Raw genomic sequence first — 23877 nt, 5'->3', positions numbered from 1 at the left:
GGCGGTAGACTTGAATTTCTCCAGTTGCCTGGAAGAAAATCTGACCTTGTCCACCTAGAATCTAAGACATCATAAGATGGAGAACAAACTGGGCATTTACATTGGTACAATAAATGAGTCCTGTGTGTGGTACCCTACAACTATGTTGATTACTGCACAATATCTTTTGAGTCCTGTGTAAACAAATAAATAATGTTATGTTCTAGAAATGGCTCTAGCCTTTAAGGAATGGTCTAAGATAGCTACTAACAAAAATTTGGTTGATTTAAATTTTAATACATGAAAAAAAAAATGACAGCATCCTATAAAATAAAACAACTTCCAATATTCTCAATGGGTGATGAAGATGACAATTCTACTATGGAGAATGAGGATGAACACACAAGCATAAACTCTTCCTTCTAATCATCATTTGTCCTGTCTCCATCTTCATCACCATTTTCCTTGTCCTGAGACCTTGACCTGGATCTTGACCTTGAACGAGATGTTGATTTCTTGGGACTAGCAGATCTGCTTTTTGACTTTTTATCTTTACTATCACTGCGAGACCTGCTGCGACTTCTACTTCTAGATCTGCTACCACTGCGGGATCGGCTGCGGCGACGACTTCTGGACCTTGAACGGCTGCGGGAACGACTGGCAAGAAAATATAAGTTTTAATTAATTATAACAAAAACACAAAATTGCATTGAACAAAACTAAATGAGCTAGATAAAATACTAAAATTGATAACTAGCCGGGGTCGGGTCGGTAAAGCTCATGACGGCTAAACCGAAAAGTCTCGAGTTCGAACCCTCAGGCTGATGAGGCCTGTTAGCTGGGGACAGCCACTCTTCTAGAAGAGACAACTCCAAAATCAAACGACTTCTGCCTTATAGTTTGTTCTTGGTTGGACAAAGGCTATGGAAGCAAATCCAAAAAGAAAAAGCAGTCAATGGCCTCAATGGCGTGTAACCAGTTGACACATATCCTTAATTGTGATGGAGGTGTGGTCAAGTCGGCAAAAGCTCATGGTTGATAAAAAAAAGTCTCGAATTCAAACCCTCTGGCAGATAAGGCTCGATCCCTTTCAATACTAAAAATTAAGAAGGAAGAAGATAACTAGCCAAGATTTGCTTCAAGCCATGACTGGGTCACTGGCTGTGTTGCTCTGACTACATGGAGACAATAGAGATTTTTATCAATAGACAAGAAAAGGTTCAATTTCAACTTTTTACATTTTAATAAAGCTGAAAGCCAGATATGGTGTTTTAATAAATTTGTATACATTAATTTTTTATTTTTTAAATATTTTAAGGGAATATAAATTAAAATTGTCCTTGCATAAGATAATTGTTTTCAACTAATTGAGTTGAAATATAATGCCCACACCAACCTGTGTTTTCTAGGTTTATCTTCAATTAGACGAATCTTTCGGCCATTGATTTCAGTTCCATCCAATTTCTCTATAGCATTTCTTAAGTCTGAAGCAGTAGCAAACTCAATAATCCTGTTGAAAAAATCAAAATGAGTGGTGTGAGACCATGCCATATATTCAGGGTTACTGAGCCAGGACTGTCCTCAATCATCTTGCTGGGGTTTTGCCCAGCATGAGTAGATCATATCATTCTGTATCAAAGCCGTTAGTTTGGATAGAGCCATAAACGTCAGGTAGATTTTATCTAATTTCATCAACTCGTTGCTTAGAAATGGCAGTGCAATGGAGGCCAAAACAAAAATAGTTCAGTTCTAGCTCAAGTCCAACTTTGTTTTCATAGATAAAGTAATATTTAATTACCCAAGGAATTTTACATTCCACCTGAATTTTCCCCACTTAGTTTTTCCTACCCACACACAAAGACAAATCTTCCACCTTATACAATATTTGCACAAAAGGCAATGACTTACACCCCATCCTGCTTAGGCTGGACAGCAAGCAAAACATAAGGAATGTTAAGGAAGATGTATGCAGTCAAGAAATACATTATTTTAACAGACCAGGAGTAAAAAGTTACAAGAAAAAATGATTTTAAAAAAACCCCAAGATTTGGTACTTTATTATTGGACACTACATGTATTTCTTAATGCCCACCATTTTACCTTCTTCATAAATGCCTCTGAATGTGTCAACCCAAAAGCAATGTATATTTATTTTTTATAACCTAAAACAAAAATCAAAATTAGTTTAAAAATAACATATACTATTAGCAGCAACCAATTTCATGAGCGACGAATGCTTTTATTAAATAAACCGGTAGTGATCTCCCCTAAACTTTCTCGAATATTCTTATATAAAACAACAGGGGATGGTAACTGGGGATATAGTTATGATTTTTAATCCATTTTAAATACTTAAACTTTTAAAAATAGAATAGAATCTCATAAAAAAAACTTTCTCGAATATTCTTATATAAAATCACAGGGGATGGGAACTCGGGCTATAGACATGATTTTTAATCCATTTTAAATACTTAAAGTTTTAAAAATAGAATAAAATCTCGTAGACAAATTAATTGCACACCAAGTGAACGCCAAATAAAAAAGCGCATAATGGTGCGCAATATTATTAGTACTTTAAAAATTTACATTAGTTTTTTGAGAAATCGGAAGTAGCGTAAATTACTACTTCCAGTCAACGGAAATTACTCAAAATTTAACAGAAGGTAGAGAATTAGATCTTTTACTTACATGTGAAATTTCATTTATCTATCTGAAATAGTACTCAAGTTATAGGCTTTTAAAAAATTCAAAGTAGGAAAAGTACCACTTCCGGTTATCGGAAATCGCTCAAAAGTTGATACGGATCTACGATTTTGATAAAATACTTATATATGAAATTTCATCAACCTAGCTGTAACGGTACTCAAGTTATCGTGTTTACACACGGACAGACACACACACAGACACACACACACAGACATACGGACAAGATTGCAAAATTATGTTTTTCCGTATCAGTGAGGTGTAAAACGTCGAGATTTGTAAAAATCTCGATTTTTTTTTTTTTGCACGATTACAATACTTTCTCTATACTACGTATTTACGAGAAAGTAAAAAGCGTATTAGTTTTATTTTCTTATTTCATTCATCTAGGCAAACAGCTTATGAAGTTTTTCAATATTTATTTTCTACTTTTTAGTGATTATGAAATTTGAAAAAAATAAAAAGTGAATAGATATTTAGAATTAATAGAAAAGAACAGTAGGGAACTAATTTTTTTGCATTGTTTGTAAACTCAATAAATACATATGACTAAAATTATTTGCCTTAAACCCAATCTTAGGGGTGCCATTTTTTAAGTGTATCCTGAAAATCAATCCCCAGTACACAAAATTAGAAACTTTCAAAAACCCTAAAAGGAAAATTAGCAGAATGGTTTGGGCGCAACTGTACATAGTCTTAAACGGTTAATTTAAAAATTATATTTTTTTAAAATTATGAGTTGTTATAAAACTAGTAGCCTATAAGGATTTTGTTAAATTTTACTAAAGATTGGCTTAGCATGTTTTTAATCAAAGCTTTGGTCGCTCATGAGATCTTTAACTAGTTTTACATATTTTAGTGACGAAAGCTTTTATTAAAGAAAGTAAATTATTTTTATTTTCTTGTTATCAGTGCATATAAAAGCTTGTTGCAATAAAGGTTTTAATATTTGTTTTATTTATTCGTGTCAACAATAATGATCAAACTTATCTTGTCAAATTGCATTTGATTCTTATTTTGTTCAGTATACAGCTCTTTAGTGGACTTACCTCAAAAAACTTAGAAAGCTAATTCTAATATTCCAATTTTTTTAAATGCAAAAAAAAAAAAAAAAAACCAACTGAAGTCCCTGGAGCTGATATCACTGTATTAGTTACATTGTGAATAAAGCCCACTAGAACAAAGCCATTCAAATTAGATTTTAGTTCACTAATAATATTGCTCATAATTTTGAAAAATTCTCTAAATGTAGTTGCATTGTAGAAAATTGACCACTAGCGAAAACAAAAAATTCATAAAAACCGTTTTAATAACCAGCTTTAATGTAATAATGCACTACAAAGTACAAAATAAATTATACACTACTATTTAAATAACAATAAAGAAAAACGTGGGTCACTTTAGTATCTATTGGATACCTTTACTAATATTTTGGAAGAAACCCCGCTTTTTTTTAATATAGTAATTTAAATAGTAGTGTATAATTTATTTTCTACTTTTTAGTGCATTATTACATAAAAGCTTATTTTTATGAATTTTTTTTCAGTACTTTAAATTTTTAAAATATACAAGAGTTGCGGGACTAAAAACCATTGCACACCAAATGAACATGTTAACGCGTGTTTAATATGGCGGAACAGTTGGGTAAGACTGCCAACTAATTTGGTCAAAATTTTAATTAATTAATTTATAGAAAATTAAGCATTCAATTAAGTAAAATTTAATACTGATTTGCAACTTCAAAATGTAGTTTTCAACGAGACATAAATAAATGTACCATATATAGTTTAGAGACAACATACGCACTGGACTGTACTACTCAAAAATTTTCTGGGCGACCGCTGGTACATAGGACTGTAATAGGTTAAAAGAAAATCTTACCCCTCATTTCTATGCTTTTTATGGGCATCAGCATAAGTGACTTCCCCTGCCTGTCGCATGTAATCTTTAAGATCCTAGGAAAGGCAGTTGAATGAGTTGACATTGTCAATGCTACAATCTTACGTCAACTAAACTAATCTTTACAACTTATAGCATTACATTAAGTTTACTAGTGGCTATAGAAGTAGACAATTCACCTCAGTCTGCAGTAAGTCAAAGAGATAACACTTCAAAAAACAAAGTGTATTACCTCTCTATTTTTTACAGAGGCCTAGCCAGTCAGTCTAAGAAGGCCCATAATCATTCAACCAGTACCATGGGTCGACATCTTATGTATCACTTCTTTCATCATCACTACAACTACACATCCTGCACAGGCAGGTCACAGCACCATCATCAGGGATGACCCCCCCATAGGACATCACTGATGTCTGTACCATGACTTCTATGTGTCAGTTTAACCCATCTGGCTGACACAGGAATGTATTTGTACCCCCCAGACCTGGCAGCCAGCCAGAACCCCCAGTCACAGCCAGAACATTCCCTCAGCCAGACATCATCTCATAAGGAGAGCTATTTAGTCCGGACATCAATTCAGTGCCCTTGTCTTCTTCATCTCATCGCTCAAGGAGGCTTATGGGGAATGAGAAGAATAGGTCTTTAGTGATGATTTAGGTTGTAGAAATAGCTCAATTTTTGTCCCACCTCCCAGCCTAACAATGGAATGAGTTTGGTATGAGCCAGCTAATGAGGACAAGCCCATGACAAACCTACCTGCCAGCTGACGCGGGATGAAAGGTTCTCCACAATAAGTCTGTGATCTGTGCGAGTAGGTGGTCCATATCTAGGCAAACAGACAAGCATTTTACTAGCTCATTCATCTAGGCAAACAGACAAGCATTTTACTAGCTCATTCATCTAGGCAAACAGACAAGCATTTTACTAGCTCATTCATCTAGGCAAACAGACAAGCATTTTACTAGCTCATTCATCTAGGAAAACAGACAAGCATTTTACTAGCTCATTCATCTAGGCAAACAGACAAGCATTTTACTAGCTCATTCATCTAGGCAAACAGACAAGCATTTTACTAGCTCATTCATCTAGGAAAACAGACAAGCATTTTACTAGCTCATTCATCTAGGCAAACAGACAAGCATTTTACTAGCTCATTCATCTAGGCAAACAGACAAGCATTTTACTAGCTCATTCATCTAGGCAAACAGACAAGCATTTTACTAGCTCATTCATCTGGGCAAACAGACAAGCATTTTACTAGCTCATTCATCTAGGCAAACAGACAAGCATTTTACTAGCTCATTCATCTAGGCAAACAGACAAGCATTTTACTAGCTCATTCATCTAAGCAAACAGACAATACTTGAGCTCAGATACCTAATGTATCATACCCCTTATTCAAGACAAGAGTCAAATGACACGCAAAGGTTTTCATCATGCTACAAGTAAATCAAGCTGCTGACCTCATTATATGCATTAATACTAAACTCATGAGCAATCTGTGTGACAATAAATGATGCAGGCTACGAGAATCCTGATATCCAGAGTTTGCCAAAGTCATTCAACCCTAACAACTCATTTAAATTGATCTAATAGATGTAAATTTGTCTACATCAGATTGGTATCAATCTAAACAACAAACAATTCTCTAGCCCTTTGTAGAGGCAAAGCTCTATCACTGACTTCCTCTAACAAATCCAAGTAGATGAAATTGGGAAGTCGTTTCCTTTACATTCTTGTTATCTAACCAGATAATTTTTCCTAATTATGTAAAGCAAGCTCTGTACCAGTCAAATCAAGAAGCATTGGTTGCAGGTGAATACAGCAGTACTGAGTTGAGAAATATTAACCAGTTCCTGCATCATTGTCACATAAAATTTCACCTGGCCTGTAGCAACTAATACACCAAATGATATCTTGCTCATCAAAACAAGACCATTCTAAAACCAGAGAGATCAGAGCCTAAGTGCTTTTGAATCCCCTCAGCATCAGTGTTGAGGGGAACTAGAAATTATTGAATAAAATTAACTTGAGGATTAATAGTCACACAAGATTCAGACAAAACCAGACTAAGACAACACACAATCAAATACAGCTATAGTAGTAGTAAAGGGTACAAAACCCTCATTTTTATAATAACATGTCTCATTGATTCATAACAATGTTCCCAAGTGTGTACATGAGAAAACTAATTGGAACCATCAAGATCATCAGATTAAATTTTTTTTAAAGCTTTTTTCTGTTTTCCCATTCAAGAGAAGAGAAAGGCAGGCAGAATGCAGAAACCAAGGAAAACACTGATTTAAAAACTGAACAAGTGGAAAATGATTCTTCCACCAAAATTGCTTACTTGTCCCGCCTACCACCACCACCTCGGCGTCCTCTAAAGCCGCGGTCACGAAACGAGTCGTCACTGCGCGGCCCTCGGGCGTGCTCTACACTCACTCTGAAGGGAAACAGAAAAATGCATAAAGAAGGTGGGACATTAATCTTACTTGTCTAACCAAGCAGATGAGCCTCTAGACCTAGAAGCTGGGGGTCGCCCAGAACCACGAGCATGTTCAATTACAACTCTGAAAAAACAAAAGGTAAACAATGTCTTCAGCTTTTAACATTCAACCACTAATCAGACTGAAAGCTGCAACAACATCAAAGGTAAACATTTATAAATTCATAGTTGCGAGTTTCAATACAATCCAGCTACAGTCAGCATACTGCTAGCCACTATGGCAGGTAATAAAGCCTCTATTTGACTTATCCATCAAAACAATATTTACACCCGGCTGCCATACCGCTTTACTTGCACTACAATTGCTCAATTCACACGACTTTACAATTCATATCAATCTTTAAATACCATTGTTAAAAGTATGCATACAACGGAATGTATTTAAAAAGCATGCCGGGGAGAGGTTGGAGGGGACAAGGGCAGTGATTAGATATTTTCTCAAACTATTGATGGTACTTTGTTTTTAGACACCATTCTAACTAGGGGCTTTGATGAAAGTTAAATGTAAAAGATTTCAGATTTTCTTCGGTAAAAATGTCAGCAGAAAATTTGTTTTTAAATAGAAAATTTTTCTCAAATGGAAAAGGCAGATTTCTGGAAATTAAGAGAAAAGTTACAGCTCAATTTATAAACAAGAATTTTTAAAATGAATACACAAATATATTAAATTGTATTTTCTTAAACTGGTTTCTACTAGTGAGATGAAGAAAATAAGTTTCAATATTTTGTGCTATCCCTGGGATAGTGGCTGTTAACTTGCTAACTAATAGAATTGCTCTTTAATGAACATTTATAAAACAGTTATGGGTGTCCAATCTAGATTGTTGTTGGCATTAAAGCTAAGTAGGAGTAAAAATATCTGACATTATGTAGGATATTCAAAACACGCTGATTGCCACTGCCAGTTTCTCTAATTTGTGTGAAAAAAAAAAAAAAAAACAGTGTTATAACATAGTGAAAATAAACCAGCAATTATTCTCATAGACATTGGAAAATGTAAGTTGTTCACATATTTTTTCTGAAAACCAATATGAACAAGAAAAGAAAGTAAAATTTTTTAAAATGCAGACGTTTATAAATACCTTTCTCCACAAAGTTCTTTTCCATTAAGTTCATATACAGCATCATCAGCATCTCTATAATCATCAAATTCCTTTAAAAACATAGAAACAGAATTACTGCTTGTAGTCACTCAAAATAAACAGTTTCCTTAAAAAAAAAAGCGCAATTTGCTAAAGTATACCTATAAAAATTAAATACCCATTATTTCCGCTTAGCTTGTGAGCACAAAAGGAATTGTTAATTATGTTTCTACTTTCTTATATATTAGTAACTATTACTGAATTGTAAAAAAATAATAATATTGAATTGATAAAATTGTTTAAGTCGAAGCTTACACCTTTATTCAGCAATTTAACAAAAATCAGAACAATGTAATGTATAAGAAAGTTCTTTAATAATAACAAAGGTTAACCTTCGTTTTAAAAACATACACTTGGTAAAATAATCTAGCATTAGATCGTCAACAAATGTTATTAAATAATAATCATTAAAAAAGTTTTAAAAAACCCACGTTTTCATATTGAACTAAAAAGGAGAAAATAAATGCTATACATCACAATAATGCAAGCGATCACTCTACTATAAGCGATGAAAAACGTGGGGCGCCGAAGTAAAAGTTATATTACTATTGATTAGATAATACTATTGACTTTTATTAGGGAGCTTGTAGAGAGTCAACAGTATAAGAAACTGTAAGAAAATCACGGCGCCCCACGTTTTTGATCGCTTATAGTAGAGTGATCGCTTGCATTATTGTGATGTATAGCATTTATTTTCTACTTTTTAGTTCAATCAGAAAACGTGGGTTTTTTAAAACTTTTTTAATGATTATTATTTTCTACTTTTTAGTCTTTGTCTGTTTGTTTGCATTAAAATCTTGCTATCGATTTTATCTTTTCACTTTTTTTTGGGTAAACGAAGACAACTCGTAAAAAACACGTTGTGTGAATACGTTACTGAACTTACTGACTAGAACACTTAGATTTGAACCCGTGTCGAGTGGGATAGCAATCGTGCGCCCAACCACTCGACCATATCGTCCCCCCATACTGGCCACCAGTTGTTAGGGTTGTTTGTACACAAACACCGCGTGAACACTACTCAGTAAGCAAAGAGGGAGAGTACCGAACCTTGTTTTCATCAAATTACAGTTACTGGGTGATGTCCCTTTTTCCCCACGTTTTTACTACAATTATATAGCGGTCTAAAATGCTCAATAAAATGTTTCCATGGATCAATTTAGTAATAATAACAATTGAATATTCTATTGTCATCCAAAACAAAGCTTCCCTGAAAATTTCAGCGCGCTAGCTAACTGGGAAGTGCCAGAAATTTCGATCGCAAGATTTGATCGGAAAAACAGAGACGAAAGCAAGTTAAAGAAAACGTGGGAAAAAAAGAACAGTTTTTATTGACATTAATTGAGTTTTAATTAAACAACATACTTAAATGTGAGTTATTTTATTTATAACCTAGAATTAATATGTAGGATTGGGTAAATTTAAGCAGCAAATCTCATGACAGGAGAGAAAAATACTGTAATGTATTAAACCACCATTAGCACTATGCATGTACATTATGTAGCCCATAAAAATTAAATGTATACATTTTAATTTGTATGTAGAGATGTATCAAACATGATCCTAATCATTTTCAATTAAGTATAATGACCTATGCTTTTATTGATGTACATTAGTGAATTGTTTTTGGTTTAATAAACGTGCAGTCTATTGATCCGGAGACCTGCCTGTCAAGACACTATCATTGGTTCAAGCCCATCTTGCCTTATACTATTGCTAAACAAACAAAATAAATGGGGAGCACAACCAGACAAGTGCAGCACCTTGAACATTTGGAACACATTTCTATGGCTTCTAATTCAACTTGTCTTTAACAGGTGAAAAAATATGTCTTACTAAAATTGGATGTATTTTAAAACTATTAAGTCATTACCTTTAAACAAACAAAATTTCCACTTAGAACATGAATAATTTGTCTAGTGCCTAAATTTAGACTGAAAAATGTATATTCTTTACCTTCAAAAAGTACGCAGTAATAAAGATTTATGCTACTCACCACAAATCCGTATCCATTTTTTAACATGATATCACGAATCCTTCCATAACCTCGAAAAAATCTTTCAATATCTTTTTCCCGTGCATGGTAAGACAGCCGTCCAATATATACTCTAGTTCCCATTCTGCAGGGTAAAATAAAAATACATAAAGTGACTTTTCTGAAAAGCAAGATATCTGCATCAGCACCAATCTTGTGATCCAGTTCTATAAAGTAAAACTAATTCATGCATCAAGTCGGCCACTAGCTCACTATTTATGCATCAACAATAAGGATCGGTCAAAATATAGTCAACAAGGCAGTGCTGTAAAACTGCAGATGTGCCAAGATGAGTTGAGTGTGTCAAAACACATGTTGGTGATGAAAGTAAGACGCAGATGTGCCAAGATGGGTTGAGTGTGTCAAAACACATGTTGGTGATGAAAGTAAGACGCAGATATGCCAAGATGAGTTGAGTGTGTCAAAACACATGTGAGGCTCACTGGGGCAGGCAAGGGTATGTGGGAAACACATTTTTACAAATACAAGACAAATACAATTTTTACAAGACTAATCAGATGCTCATTTCTAAAGTGTATTATTTTAAAAGAAAATAACATGTACATCATTTGTATACATTAATACAATTTTTTAGCGCAATTTCCATTCTGGAGAATTGCGTTTATTAACCCGTCATTTCTGGATGGATGGATGGATGAATGTGTGTCCGCAGCTTTAAGTCGTATCTCCTCCTCAACGAAGCAATATCGATGACTAGTTCCAAAAGCAATTATGTTAAGCAAGTTACGAGGATGAACATAGGCCATAAAAATTCCGGGTTTCTTTCATGGATTTCCCAGAAAAGCCAAAAAATCTCGAAAAAAAGCAGTGTTTGGCCCATATCTCGGCAACCAGACCACTTAGCGACTTGAAACATGTACCAATCGATTCCTGTCATAATTTAGAACAATATTGCCGAAGAAAGTTTTCAAAAATATTCTCTCGTTCGGTCACAAATTTTAAAATTACATAAACACCTACAAACCGATTGTTCTTCTAGCTTGAACGCACCCCAACATTATACGTCAGAGCTATTTTTAGATAACATAAGGAAATTGCGCACAAATGTCACTAGACTTTTTTAATTAACTTGTTTTTTACAATATTTAAAATTGTCAGCTGATTAAAGTTGGAGGAAAATATTCATTGTTACATACAATTTTAAGAAAAACTTTCAGAAACTACTAAACTACTTGTAATATCAACTCCAAATTGCCTACTGAATAGCATTGAATAGCCTATAACTATAATTTAATATAGGCCTACATAATGTAATATAATATAAATGATTTCCATAAGCATTATTAAGTTTTTTAAGTCTATTAAAAAATTAAATCAAATTTTGTCAGCCTTTTTTTTTTATAAAAATTGGCCAAGCAAATGACAACCAAATTAAAAACAAAAACCATGTGGCCATTATTTGTTGATCACTGTGAGGAACTCTGGTGCATAGCAAGTTGAAAAGTCTAACAGGATTTGTGGTTTTCTTTAGCTTCAAACACAAGGGTGATATAACATGGTTGTATTGGAAAGTATGAGGTGTCATAGCTGTGAGTGATTTTCCAAATTTTGTTTTTACAACGGTCTCTTATTAATTTAAAAATTAATACAACTACATTTTCAAAATCTACTAATGTTTAGTTATAACCTAGTGCAATTACTTTTCATTTTCTGTAATTTTTGCCTTAATATATAAACACTTGCCAGCACTAACAACTTTACAAACTGAATAAAATAAACCACTTGTGGTTCTTATTTTATCAACAAATTTTTATTTCATTTTAGGATACAAAGTCTTTTTTTATGAATTTTTCAAGATTTAGACCATCGCACATGTTTTTTCCTATATAATTATTCATAGTAAAAATGTACATGTTTGAAAATAAAGCATACCACCAAACAGAAACAAGCATGAACAATTATTAATGTAAATTTACATAAAAGAACCACCCCTGTTTCATTATTTATCATTAGAATTAGCATTAAAAAATCTTTTGCAAACATATTTATTTAAATTTTCATTTGTTTCCCACTAGAGCTAGATTAATTTTGATAAAACCTAAGTTTAGCGTCGTGGAGAGAGGGAATTAATGAATATGTCTTTAAACATGAGTATATTTTCGTATATTTTAATAGAATATAGCAAATTGAATAACAGATCGACATTAATGGTTAAATAAATTTAAATATCCTAAAATTACATTTTATGAAACCTGTTCGAGATAGTAAATTTTTTATTAAGCACAGTCATCTCAAGAAAATATTATTTAGAGTAGCTTCCCTATCATTTCTATGAAAATGTAGGCCTATTGATTGTGCATTTAAATATGATTGTCTTGTTTATAAAGCCTACAACTCATTTTTTTGCTTAAATTTTGTCCTTCGAAAATGAGTATGCTAACTAACGACATCATCAATTCTAGGAGTATTGTGAGCAGGGATGTGACCAGACCAGGAAAAAAAATTAGGAAATTTTCATCGGATAATAACTATGTTTTATCTACTTTTTATCAGTTAAGCAGCGTCAAACCGCAGTTAAGCAGCTTTATACTGTTACTGTACTAATTAATTGTTTAATGAAGTTAATATTTTAAAAACAAGAAGTTTATGTTACTCTAAAATAACACTGAAAGTAATAAAAGTCTTGTCTAATTGCAATTTAATGTTTACCTTATAAACAACTTAAAAAAAAATTACAATGTAAAAAAGTAGCAATAAAGTTTTAGTTTACAATTAAGCTAATTTAAACTGTACTAATCTAGTGTAGATTTACTCTTGTTTTCAATTTTAAATAGGGGGCCTGATGCCTAATATATATTCTTTTAAAGATTGGATTGGTAAAAATATTTGTCTTCAACTGTAAAGAGCCTAGATAAAGATTAGTTATAATTTGAAAGTTTTAGGTTCATGTGATGGAAAAATGAAATGGATCAGGTTAGTTAAAATTAGAAAGGGTCTGATGTGTGAACCAAAGTTAATCATTTTGATAGCCAAGCCACATCGATATTTATGTCTTTTTGGAATAGCTGTAAATTATTAGGGGGCATCCACGGTTTTTTTTTTCGATATTTACCTCCCCTCTCTCCTACAAAAGCCAGACTCCCCCACCCCCCATATAATGACGTCTCACCTCAGCCAACAAATGCTCCCACCCCCTCCTCGAATTGAATTTTTTTTTCTAAAATACTGACTGAGGTCGACCAACATAGGGTATTTTATTCAATTTCTATTACAATGTTTTACAACAGTTTTCTAAAACGCGTAATAGTGGCTAAAATGCAGTTGTTTCTAACATTACTTTTTTAAAATACAAAAAATGATGTTACACTATCTTACGATTGTGACGTTATTTATGGAAGACCCCTTATTAAAAATTTAAAAAAAAAAACAGTCTGTACGTATTTTTTCTTCCACAAACAAGACACGGTCGCAGTCACGTTGAGTAAGTATTTTTTTTTAATCTGTAGGCCTACGAAGCATACGTATTGCAGGAACAGCTATTTGAAATTGACTGTGACGTCATTTTTTTCCCCCACAAGCAGTACCGAACACGTACTTGGGGTCAAGGTGAGGTCACAAGAGCCACCGTTGCTACGAGGTGGGGAGGGTTAGTCTAGTCCTCATAGTCACCTTTTGCAAGGATTTCATTTTCAATATTAATTTGAGATTGCGAAATAAAATAGAATCAGAGAGAAACTGTAGATTTAGGCGGGTTAAAATACCGATAGATAAATTAGGCTATATCGATAGCTAGATTACCAGGCTTAAGAGATGTAAGTTGCATTTGAATAACTGAATAACTGCATTATTTTAGATTACCTTTTCCCGTGTTTTAAATAAATAGTTAACTGAAAATATCAGTGGAAAATTAGGACTAAAACAAATTGCGCTTTGAAAAAGTCCGCCGAAATTCCTAATCTTAATCTACATTTAATCTTGATCTAGCACCGTCAGACCTAGCGCAATCGACCAATCGAAAAGAAATTCGCATATTCGACTGTCCGTTTGACTGAAGTACAGTAGTTGTCGATTTAAATTTAAATACGATTAAGTGGAATGAGCATGTCGGCCCTTTCCGTAGAAGACATTTCCGTTTTTTTTCCTAATTTTTAAAACTTCGTAAAAAATCGACAAAAATTGAAAGTCTGCGGAAAAAATTCGGCGAAAATTAAATCAGCGGAGGAAAATCGCAACTGAAACGGGAAAATCGGATTTCCGCTAAAATTCGGTAAAGTCACATCCCTGTGTGAGATGCAACTTGTATCCATTTATAAAATCACGTTTTTTGTACTAATGTTTATTTGAAAATCACTACACTGTTTTTTTTCTTATTGTTTACATGTTTGCTATTTTCTTTCAGGCTATAACATGTTTCTTTTCTTTAATTAGAGATTCAATCGTAAATCATTAAACTTTTTTTTAATACTTCTCTTTAACCCTTTAACGCAGACAGTCTCGTTTTCACGACATACCGATTTGACGCATAGGTACATTTATCCTACTGCTGCCGGTTGTTGTGTATTGGGTACATCCAGATGGTTGTATCGATACCAAAGGTCACGTTGTCAAGTCAAAATTTATGACGTCACTCTTTTGACTCACTGGTATCGTAATTTTTTTTGACTTAGTGAATTCAGCTTCTTACACTGATTATTATTACTAAATAGGTGATCCGTTTTTGCGACAAAAAATACTAATAGCTTTATTATTGTATGTATATTAACAGTATAAATCACATATGCTTGTACGTAGAGACACAAACTAGATTTAGAAGAAGTAGATGATCAAAATAACAGAAAAAAAAAGAAATTATACAGATTCTAGGCTTGAAATATATACATATTAAGAGTAGAATGGCAGAGGGATAATATAGTACTTTGGGTTTGTTTCTGTGTTAAACGGTTACAAAATAGCGCCCGATGAAAGTCAGGAGTTTGCTATGTGTGATCGGTTGTGGAACTTCACTCTAGATCTAGCGTAGATTTCCTAACGCTGTCACACATAGCAAAAAATTCCCAACACCCGCTTTTCATCGGGCGCTATTTTGTAACCGTTTCACACAGAAACAAATTGAAAGTATCGTATTATTCCGCTGCCATTCTACTCTAATATGTGTGAGTCATTTTGTATTCCTACCCATAGTATTTGAGATATTCATGTTTTAGTGATGTGCCTTCTTGCGATATTTTTTCCCCCTTTTTTTACCTGCCAAACCTTTTCCTGCTAACGTAACGAACATATTTTATACATCTTAATCCAATTTTGATAGCTAAAATAAATAATTTACACCTTTAAACGTGTTGTTGATTGTATTATTAATTAATAGACTGCAACACCAAATAAAAAACACTTTAATTAAATTTATTAACTACACATCACGGATGACCCAGTGATAACTCAAGGGACGCAACTTTAATAATCATAACATAGGGACGTAACAACTACTAACAAGACAAAACCTAACATTTGCTTAGACATGCTAGTATGTGGAGACACAAACTAGTTCTAGAAGAAGTAGATGATCGAAATAATTTAAAACAACAGAAAAATGTATAAACTATACAGATTCTAGACTTAGCTTGAAATATAGAGCATCTAGATCTAGGCTAGTCTAGCTCAAGTCATTGGTTACGCTGTGAGGAAAACTACCAGAATTGTCAGCCAAGCTGCGGTCAGCCCCATTTGACCTCTCAGGTTGCTTTAGTATCCTTTGTTATAGTATTTACTGTGTCCCGCACATATGTAGAAGCTATTTATAGTTAACCTAATTATAAACAGCTTTGATTGGTTGGTTTTATTCGTCTCATCCCGGACCTAGTGTTTTCATCCGGGGGAACTGGGATCAACGGCTGACGTCATACCTCATCATAAAAATTTAAAAACTTGTCTTCCAGAAGGAGAAAACAAAAGAACTTAACCTGGATATAGATCTAGATCTATTTAGAAATGGACATGCGTACAGCAGATACCAGTTTCATATAAAACATCCAAACAATTATTATACGAAGCAATAAACAGACGATGACCGTTACGAGGCTTGACCGTTCAGAGGAAATCTACTCATAGATCCAGATTTCTAGACCTAGAAATCTAGATCTAGACTAGTTTTGTAGTCTAGCCGCGGCAAAAGTTTTTTACGCACCTAGAGTAAAGTTCCACGCGCTGTTAAAACACCGGCGCGGCCATCGCCTGTTTATCGCTTCGTACAATATTTGTTTTGATGTTTTAGACAAAACTACCGATATCTGCTGTAAACCTGTCCATTTCTAAATATATCCAGGTCAAATTCTTTTGTTTTTCTCCTTCTGGACGTCGAGTTTTTAAATTTTAAAGTTTCGAGGTATGACATCATGATTCTAGTTCCCCCTATGAAAAACACTATGTTGAGATGAATAAAACCAACCAATCAAAGCTTTTTATAACTAGGTTAACTATAAATAGCTTCTACAATATGTGCGGGACAACATACGATAGATAAGGCTAATAAAGCAACCTGATAGGTTAATAGGGGTGGCCGCAGCTTGGGTAACGGTATGGGTGGTTTCACATTGCTGCGTAACCAACGACTTGAGCTAGACTAGCCTAGTTCTAGATGCTCTATATTTCAAGCTAAGCCTAGAATCTGTATATTTCTATTTTTTTCTGTTGTTTTAAATTATTTCGATCATCTACTTCTTCTAAATCTAGTTTGTGTCTCTACATACAAGCATATCTAAGCAAATGGTACGTTATGTCTTGTTAGTGGTTGTTACGTCCCTTTGTTATGATTATTATAGTAGTGACCCTTGAGTCATCACTGGGTCAACTTTTAATGTTGTTAATTAATTTAATTAGGTAACATGTTTTTAATTTGGTTTTGCAATCTATTAGGCCTAATTAATAATACAATCAACAACACGTTTAAAAGTGTAAAATCTTTTATTTTAGTTATTAAACTGGGATTAAAACGTATAAAATATGATCGTTACGCTAGCTGGTTCAGATGGCTGCAGGGAAAAATAAACCGGGAGTGATCTCCCCTAAACTTTCTCGAATATTCTTATATAAAACAACAGGGGATGGGAACTCGGGATATAGTTATGATTTTTAATCCATTTTAAATAGCCTACATAAACTTTTTAAAATAAAATCTCATAGAAAAAAGTATTGCACACCAAGCGAACGCCGAATAAAGATGTTCATAATGGTGCGCAATATTATTAGTACTTTATAAATTTAGATGCGTTTTTGAGAAATCGGAAATAGCGTAAATTAGTACTTCCCGTCAACAGTTATTACTCAAAATTTAACAGAAGGTAGAGAATTAAATCTTTTACTTACATGTGAAATTTCATTTATCTATCTGAAATAGTACTCAAGTTATAGGCTTTTGAAAAATTCAAAGTAGAAAAAGTACCACTTCCGGTTATCGGAAATCGCTCAAAAGTTGATACGGATCTATGATTTTGATAAAATACTTATATAGGGCCTATGAAATTTCATCAACCTCGCTGTAACGGTACTCAAGTAATCATGTTTACACACACACAAGATTGCAAAATTATGTTTTTCCTTATCAGTGAGGTGAAAAACGTTTTTTTTGCACGATTACAATACTTTCTCTATACTACGTAGATCTAGAATCTAGATCTATACTTGAGAAAGTAGGTAATCTATCGTTTTGGGTACGTAAAATCGCCCGCGGCTATTTATGTACGAAAACGTTACCTCATTGTCAAGGCTTTAATAGAAGTATATTGTCATACTTTTGTGTCAAATATTATAGATAAATGAATAATAAACCTAAATCTATGGCTAAATATATCGATATAGGCTAGAAATTAACTTTAAACAGCAGTGTCTGAGAGCAAGATTTGCTATATAAACAGCAGCCATTTGTAAAATAGAGTGGCTTCCCCCTGAATCTGGCGCTAAAAGCTTATAAAAATAAAACTTAAGACAAGATGGCTGCTATAGTAAATGAGCATGGTTGCATCTGTTGGAAACATCGCTAGTCTTCATTTATTACGGAAAAGTTTTAATTCAATTGTTTAAAAACAGGTACATAAATGAATCAAGGAAACATTTTTGAATTTTTTAAAACATAAATCCTCCTCAAAATGTGAAATAATTATCAAAATTTAAGGAGTCACCTGTTTTTCACATTACAAATCGCGGGCGATTTTACGTACCCAAAACGATAGATTACCAGAAAGTAAAAAGGGGGGAAAAAATAACGCAAGTAGCAAGTCACTAGAACATGAAATGAATATCTCAAATTCAATGCGTAGGAATGTAAATTGATTGATATATATTAAGAGTAGAAAGGCAGAGGAATAATATGGTAATTTGGGTTTGTTTCTGTGTTAAACGGTTACAAAATAGCGCCCGATGAAGTCAGGAGTTCGCTATTCAGTATGTGTGACCGGTTGTGGAACTTCACTCATAAGTCACTAACCTAAGACCTAAAACGACAGATTAGGCCTACCTAACGAATAGATATTTTTTTAAATAAACATTGTAACATTGTGACAAGATTGCACTTACTCTCATAAAAAAATCTGTATTTTACTAAGACTAAATAGTTTCTGTATCTAGGTCTAGATTTAGCTTCTTTTAGTTGGCTAAGCTCAACGCCAAAATTGCAGGTTCTCGGTGGACGATGAAAACGAGGTTATTAAATATGGCTGTAGCGTGACGTAGATCTAGATTCTAAATGCTGGCCAGGATTTTGTGACATTGTAGGCCTATTGCTTTGTTTATTTGTGTTTGTTTTTAATTTTTAGTATAAACTTAAACATAAATCACTACCTTTAAAAAAAAAACAAGTAAGCAATTAGACATAAAATGTATTAAGCTGTAATCTAATAGATCTAGTAAAAGATTATCATTCATACAAAAAACTCAAAATATCGTAGGCTTTTGCACATTTTATTTTCACTTTTTGTTTTGTAAGCCTAGAAATCTAAACAATAACAAGACGCAAAGCAGGCATAAAGCACAGAAACAGTTTCACTATATGATATTTCATTTTTAATTTTGAACTATTATTAATTTTCGCAGACCTGCGTTCCCATTCAAACAAATGTAGGCCCTAGTTTCAGCGGCGTCGCTACCAGAGTTTCTTCCAGACATCTCTTTTTTACCGCCCCCCCCCCGAACGAAATGAAATGTATATAATTTATATAGAAAATATATACTTTCAACAGTGTCCGCCCCCCCCCACGAAGAAAGTTTACCGCCCCCCCCCCCCCCGAAAATTTCAAGTGCCCCCCCCCCCCCGGAGAAAAAAGTCTGGAAGAAACACTGGTCGCTACCTTGGGTGTTTCTCTGTAAATTTTGCAGTTTAAAGTTTAAAGTGTTTATATTTAATACTAATGATGTTTATCTATGGTCAGTTGTTATTACAGCTGGGTTTAGCATTTTTTTCTCAATACTTTCCATGTTTACGTCATGTTGTCACCCCCCCCCCCCCCCGCCCACTTGACTGGATCGTTATTATATACTTCAAATACTTTTTAACCCTAATTAACCATTCATTGAACTGGCAAAAAAAACCACATATTTATTCTATACATTTCATGTCTTGCTTTTTTTTTGTCTTGGTGTCACCCCCCCCCCTAAATTGTGTCACCCGGTGCGGTCTGCACCCCCCCGCCCCCGCCTCGCGACGCCTCTCCATAGTTTACATGTATGTATTGCATGACTCACAATGAAGCTGCGCCTAGAACAATCAAAACGTCAACACACCAAAACCTACTTTGAACATTGGCCAGGACAACCTGACCACTTCGCAAAGTGGCTAAATGGTCCGTAACTGAAAAAAAATGCTGTCTATTATAAATGCTTCGGACATTGGTCAAGTGCACAATTAATATCGAGTCGTCATTTTTTATAATACACTAGGGTGCCCGGCCCCGCGCGTTTCCGAGGGTTTTCGAAGATAGTCTGACGAAATATATTAATATAATTCAGCAATACGTTTCCAATCCTTTATTCGTCTGACCTTGTTTGCTAAAACTGTGCTATATTTCTAGGTTCATACTTGTCAAGGCGAGAGTTTACCTACACTATCGTCCACCACGGGGAGTGGTGTATGAAAGAATTTAGTGTACGTTAATAACTCTCAGTAATAGTATGGTAGAACACAATTCAGTGACCTACCAGGTGTCAGGGACGTAGAGGAGTGCTTTCGGGAGCTTAAAGTTAACATAGGCGCCATGGTGCTCACGGGATAAGCAAGGGAGCCAAATAGCACCAAGCCGGGGCGCCGGCGGACGCGCTTGATTCAATGTAGTGAACGACTATAACGCACCATTTCATCCATAGTATATTGCACTGTTACAAACGAACGTAGGCGCCATAGTGCCTACGGGATAGACTGGGGTGCCAAATTGCACACTGCCGGGGCGCCGGTGAACGCGCCGGGCTCAATTTAGTGATTAACTATAACGCCTCATCTTATCCATAGTCTATCGCGCTGTTTAAAACTAATGTAGGCGCCACAGCGCTCACTGGAAAGACCGGGGCGCCAAATCGCACCCTGTCGGGGGACGCCCTTGCGAAATTGAATTTTCTTCCCCGCAGAAATCTTCTCGGGAGTATTCTAATATACTCCCCAAAGTTTCACGGCACTCGGATGAACGGTCTGAAACCGCATTCGACTTTTATTTTTTATACAACGTATATAGGGACGCCTCCCTTGCGGAATTTTAAGAAAAGAAATATAATTATTTAAATATAGTAGTGTATAATTTATTTTCTACTTTCTAGTGCATTATTACATAAAAGCTTGTTATTAAAACGTTTTTTATTAATTTTTATTAATTTTTTTACAAGCTTTTATTTAACTTGCTTCCTCTGTCGTCAGTCTGTCTAGATCGAAACGCCCGAGCGAAAATTCGGGCATTTCTAACAGATAGATTAGTTTCATAGTTGGTACGTGGGTCAAGACAAAGACAATGCAACATGACGTTAAAGTTGACTTAATTGGATGCCTAAATAATTTTTTATGAATTAATTAAAATGTTGTCCAAATTTGTAGGCTGTCTCGTCAAACTATTCCGCACTATTAGACACGCGTCATCATGTTCATTAGGTGCGCAATGGTTTTTAGTCATACAACTCTATTGTAAAGTTTTTAAAAAGCGGGAGTGATATCCCCTAGACTTTCTCGAAAATTCTTATATAACACTACGGGGGATGGCAACTTTTAATCCATTTTTAATTACTTCAACTTTTTAAAATAGAATAGAATCTCGTAGAAAAAAAAATTCCGCACTAAGTGAATGAAAAACAATATCTGTATAATGGTGCGGAATATTATTAGTACTTTATAAATTCGTATTAGTTTTTTGAGAAGACGGAAATAGCGTAAATTACTACTTCCAGGCAACGGAAATTACTCAAAATAAGAAAGAAGGCGGAGAATTAGATCTTTTACTTACATGTGAAATTTCATTTATCTTTCTGAAATAGTACTCAAGTTATATGCTTTTGAAAAGCTGTCAATATTTCATGTGATTTTTGTGCACGATTACAATACTTCCTCTATACTCTGTATAAAGTAAAAAATTAAAGTACTGAATTTTCTTTTTATAAAAACGTTTCATAACAAGCTTTTGTGTAATAATGCACTAAAAAGTAGAAAATAAATTATACACTACAATTTAAATAACTATAAAGAAAAGCGCGTGTCTCTTCCTAAACATTAGTAGAGGCATCCGATAGATACTAAAGTGACCCACGCTTCTCTATATAGTTATTTAAATTGTAGTGCATAATTTATTTTCTACTTTTTAGTGCATTAGTACATAAAAGCTTGTTATTAAAACGTTTTTTATGAAATTTTTAAGAACTGACGCGACTAGTTCTTTGGAAGATTCTTACGATTATCTCGAATTCAACGTGAGAGATCAGATACTTTCACTTGATTGCATTACATCTTGCCTGAATCACTGTATTAAAGATAAATAAATACCACGGATTCTTGAATCACTATCCGATCAGTAAAATAGCATACGGTTGGAGCGAGTGGGCGGAAGACGATACTCTTGCCAAAATTTTAAGAGCTAAAAACATAAGTATATTGTACCGAATAGATCATTTTTTATTGCGTGTTTCATAACAAGTCCTGATACTGCAATTTTTATATAGTTAAGGCATTCAACCTAACTGATAATTTCAAACTGTAATACTCTATTATCGAAATTGTTCTAAAGGCACGACCAAAAGTAGACCAAATAAGCTTGCACCTTCTACAAACTACACTCTAAAGCAAGGGTTCTTAACATTTTTGGAGGTACCGAACCCTAGTAGTTTCATAAGCGCCTTTACCGAACCCTTCTCAATAGATTGATCGTCCACATTGACAAAATCTGATCGTGAATCAAATGAGTCGGGTGTGTGCCTTGACCTCCACCGAAGCCCTGATACTGACTTACAGAACCTCTTTGGTTCGATCGAACCCATGTTAGGAACCGCTGCTCTAACTCTTTTGATTTCTTGTTTTTATTTGTTTCGGTTTCCTAAGGAGCATAGGCGTAGGCAACACTTCGTCAACTCGCTTAATTTTTATGAAGATAGAACCCTAATAATCCAGCCCGCTCCATCTCTTTTTCAATTGATTTCCTTCCGGACTTTTTTGTCTCCTTCTCTTCATCTCTCCCCGTGGACTTTACACCAGCACCTGCTTAGTGATGTTATTTACTGTCTTTCTGATATAGTACCCTAACCACCATTTTTGCCATGCTCTTATTTCATTCTCCACTGTCTATAACATAGCTCTCTAGTAAAAGAGACTTCACATTTAGCTATAGATCCTAATTGAAATTTTTTGACAATTAATTTTAATTCCACCTTGGCTTAGAATATTAAAACGCGTTTTATCAATACTGATTCTAATCAGAACGTCATGGGCGGTGCCACTGTCATTAAACTGGTTATTACTACTTCTTTAACCAGTACAATTAGTTTGCATTTGTTGTTGACTGTGTACGAGAAGGCAGAGCACATCTGCGAAATCCAAGACTTCGAACTGTTAACATCCGTTGGATTCCAGTTTGTTTCCTCTAGCTTGTTTCGTTATACAATCAACCACTCAACGAAATACCCGCAAGTCGTATTCCAATGCGTACAATTAATGTTTCTGATAACTTGATCTTGTATGCCACTTGTATGACCTTATTCTAACAAACTTATAATCCAAATATGTACCATATCACAAAAGAAAATGTTACAAAGATAGAACATAAAAGGCTGATCTAAACAAATTACTTTATTAGCGATTGCTAAACTCAGATTAGGCATATTTTTTCTTACATTACTACACACACACACACACACACACACACACACACACACACACACACACACACACACACACACACACCAGTAGCGTACGCAGGGGGAGAGCAGGGTGAGCGGCCGCTCCCCCTCTGGCCATTTTCAGCAAAGTGGCGCCTTTTTGGAAACTTTTTAAACTCTAAGTTTTAAACAATGATTTTAAACAAATTATTTTTAGTCGGCACATCTATGTAAATCACAATAATTCTTTTCATGCAGCAATTAAGCAGAATTGTACTAGTCTAGTAGCGTCTACGTTTACAACACGTATTAACAGCTGTATCAAG

General features: G+C 34.4%; 1 protein-coding gene across 2 annotated transcripts; it reads right to left on the bottom strand.

The window, feature by feature from the left end:
• Positions 1-257: 257 nt before the first annotated feature.
• Positions 258-18961, bottom strand: LOC131935704 (serine/arginine-rich splicing factor 4). 2 transcript variants are annotated; one of them, XM_059292249.1, is made up of 8 exons: positions 18794-18961; positions 10229-10352; positions 8173-8243; positions 7077-7154; positions 5338-5407; positions 4564-4637; positions 1376-1489; positions 258-636 (listed from the first exon to the last, which is right to left on the bottom strand). In XM_059292249.1, the coding sequence occupies exons 2-8, from the start codon at positions 10349-10351 to the stop codon at positions 402-404; spliced, it is 765 nt and encodes a 254-aa protein (XP_059148232.1). In that variant the 5' UTR covers position 10352; positions 18794-18961; the 3' UTR covers positions 258-401. The 2 variants fall into 2 exon arrangements, with proteins under 2 accessions (XP_059148232.1, XP_059148231.1); XM_059292248.1 differs by lacking the exon at positions 7077-7154 and adding an exon at positions 6932-7027.
• Positions 18962-23877: the final 4916 nt, after the last annotated feature.

This window comes from Physella acuta, unplaced genomic scaffold (assembly GCF_028476545.2).
Source record: "Physella acuta isolate Inbredline_101_S28 unplaced genomic scaffold, ASM2847654v3 ptg000155l, whole genome shotgun sequence".
NCBI lineage: Eukaryota > Metazoa > Mollusca > Gastropoda > Physidae > Physella > Physella acuta.
The sequence above is the reverse complement of the archived record's forward strand: the minus strand, read 5'-3'. Positions and strand labels throughout refer to the sequence as shown.